We start from the raw sequence: 2,342 nt of genomic DNA, 5'->3' as shown, positions 1-2,342 counted from the left end.
CCCCCCTATTCCTTATCCTTGCCGCACGGAGCTACAAGAAGGCGGCCATGTCCGGGCTTCGTCCCATCTCAATGGCGTGGTCACCGATACCCAGCTCCAATACAAACACACACCCCGAGCCGTTCCCCATCCCGGTCTCCCCAGGAGAGGGCTTGCCTGGCGCGCCCATGCGAACCCCCCTGTTCTTCTCTCTCGCAGCGAGGGCCACGGCGCGGTTCATGTGGTCGTCAGGCACGAAAAAGGGCGCCCTCGCAAGGTCCCATACGAGAGTTTCATCAGAGGGGTGATGTTTCTCCTGGACGGCAAGCGAGGGACATTGCATAATAAGAACCACCTTCATAGATAGGAATTCAAGCTGGCTCACGACCCCCCTTGCTGCTCTTAATGCACACACACACACATACACACGCACACATATACACGCACACATATACACACGCGCGCGCGCACGCACACCGTGACCACGTCTTGCATTCCGCCCACAAACTTATCCTCGTGACAGTTCTCCACGCCAGATGCAACATCGACACGCAGCACCGCCGCCGCCGCCCTCGACGCCTCCCCAGCGGCCCAGCCCCCCCGCCTGCTCCACGTCACCTGCGCCAGCTGCGCCGTCCACATTGGCTTCTACAACACGGCCATCGCCTCCGTCGTCCTCTTCAAGTGGCAGACGACCTGTCAGACGACCGCCACCGTCGCCGCCTCCGCCGCCTCGCCGCTGGCCGAGAGCGCACCGCCCACGGGCGCAGACTGCCTCGCGGCGACGCTCCTCGCGACGCTCTCCCGCTCCGGCTCGTCCAAGTCCGTCATCGTGCCCACGGTCCAGGCGCCGCCAAACCCGAACAACGACGACGGCGGCGGAGAGCAGCAGCAGCCGGCCCTGCACGTCTGGGTCCTCAACAGCAACATCACCTACGCCTCGAGCCTCCGGCCCTCAGCCGGGCCCCGCTCCGCCCTGAAGCTCCTCTACAAGCCCATTCCCTTCGAGCAGGCCGACGCGATGCTCGAGTCGTTCGCCCTCGATGTGCAGGAGGTCAACTTTCCCGTCGCCGTCATCGCCGCTGCCGCGCGGGGGTTCGAGGACAGCGCGCTGCTCCTGCCCGCCGGCGAGAGGCTGTTCAACGGCTGGCGGGTGGCCCTGCTCGACAAGTGGGTGGGCTGAACTCGGCAGCAGGAGCCAGCCGTCCAGGCCTTGAGCAGGCTGGGGGCATCATGTTTGCAATGAAACGGAAGCCCGCGTGCCTAGCTTCAACAACCTTCACATTGCGGTCCCGGTTTAGCTGTTATTATTGAGCAGGCGTCTCCATCATCCATCTCATAGACCACATAATCATCTCCGATCATTACCTCCTACACGAGATCAGAAAGCAAAAGCCACATGTCAAGCACAACGCCCAGAACCCCCATCACGCACGACAAGACCCCGACCCGCGCCAGCAGAGACATCACCAGGCCGCCGACGTCCCCGCCCCCTTCCTCACCCAACAGCGTCGCGACGTCAGCAGCAACGGCAGACAGCACCATGTCGAACCTTGAGGCCCCGAGGCCAGTCCACGCCGACGCCGACCTAGGCGGGCCCTCGCCGTGGACTTCCCAATCACGCCACGCCTGACGTGCTCGAAGCGAATGAGCCCACCAGCAAGACTTGGGAATTATGCGCGCATGGTCAGCACCACAGGGTCAATAAAGAAAGGAAGTGGCTGGGGATAGTCTGTGAAGTGCTTGTCGTGCTCCTCATCTTTGCATGTATGATCTTCGCGGCCGTTCTGGCGGTATGCACAAAATGAATAGTATGGCCAGCGAGGAGCTGGTGTGTCTTGTCGAAGGGCGAGTCGGGGCAACGATCCGGCAGGAACGTAACGAAGAGGACTCTCCAGGTCGGCGATTTCGATGCTTATACATCATTTGCAACCAGTAGTAATGATTACACCTAGAACGCAACCCCCTTGATTTGCAACCGGAGCCGTGGCGTATGTGTTCCGTTCGCATGAATGCTGTTGCAGATAGCTCCCTAAAGGCCGGACGGTAGGAGATAGATCGGTGCCTAATCTCTTGGAGTAACCCCTACGTGAAAGCCAAGAACTCCAAAACTTGGGAGGGTTCCTCGGTGCGAGTCACGCATGTGGAGGATAAGCGACTCCAACTACGTCTTCGAGCCCCCCCGTCGCAGGGATGGCGCGCGCCATCAGGCTACAATGTATACCCAACATCCAGCTCGCTAAGCCATCAGCAGTTCCTTGCGCTCGTGTACAGACCTCTGGCGATGCTACACTGCGAAACCATGCAGAGACTGTAACTTCATCAATGGTAGTGGCTGCGGCCTCGGGCGCGCAGGGGAACAA

At 60.8% G+C, this 2,342-nt stretch overlaps 1 protein-coding gene across 1 annotated transcript; it reads left to right on the top strand.

Moving 5' to 3' along the window:
* Positions 1 to 502: 502 nt before the first annotated feature.
* On the top strand, positions 503 to 1,162 carry D7B24_000197 (uncharacterized protein; the record flags this gene model as incomplete). The annotated part of the gene is made up of 1 exon (XM_028634458.1): positions 503 to 1,162. A coding segment is annotated over one exon (660 nt), but the record flags the coding sequence as incomplete, so codon positions are not given.
* Positions 1,163 to 2,342: the final 1,180 nt, after the last annotated feature.

Source organism: Verticillium nonalfalfae (assembly GCF_003724135.2).
Source record: "Verticillium nonalfalfae strain VnAa140/NRRL 66861 chromosome Unknown scaffold_1, whole genome shotgun sequence".
Taxonomy (NCBI): Eukaryota; Fungi; Ascomycota; class Sordariomycetes; order Glomerellales; family Plectosphaerellaceae; genus Verticillium; species Verticillium nonalfalfae.
This window is presented reverse-complemented; position numbering and strand designations above follow the sequence as displayed.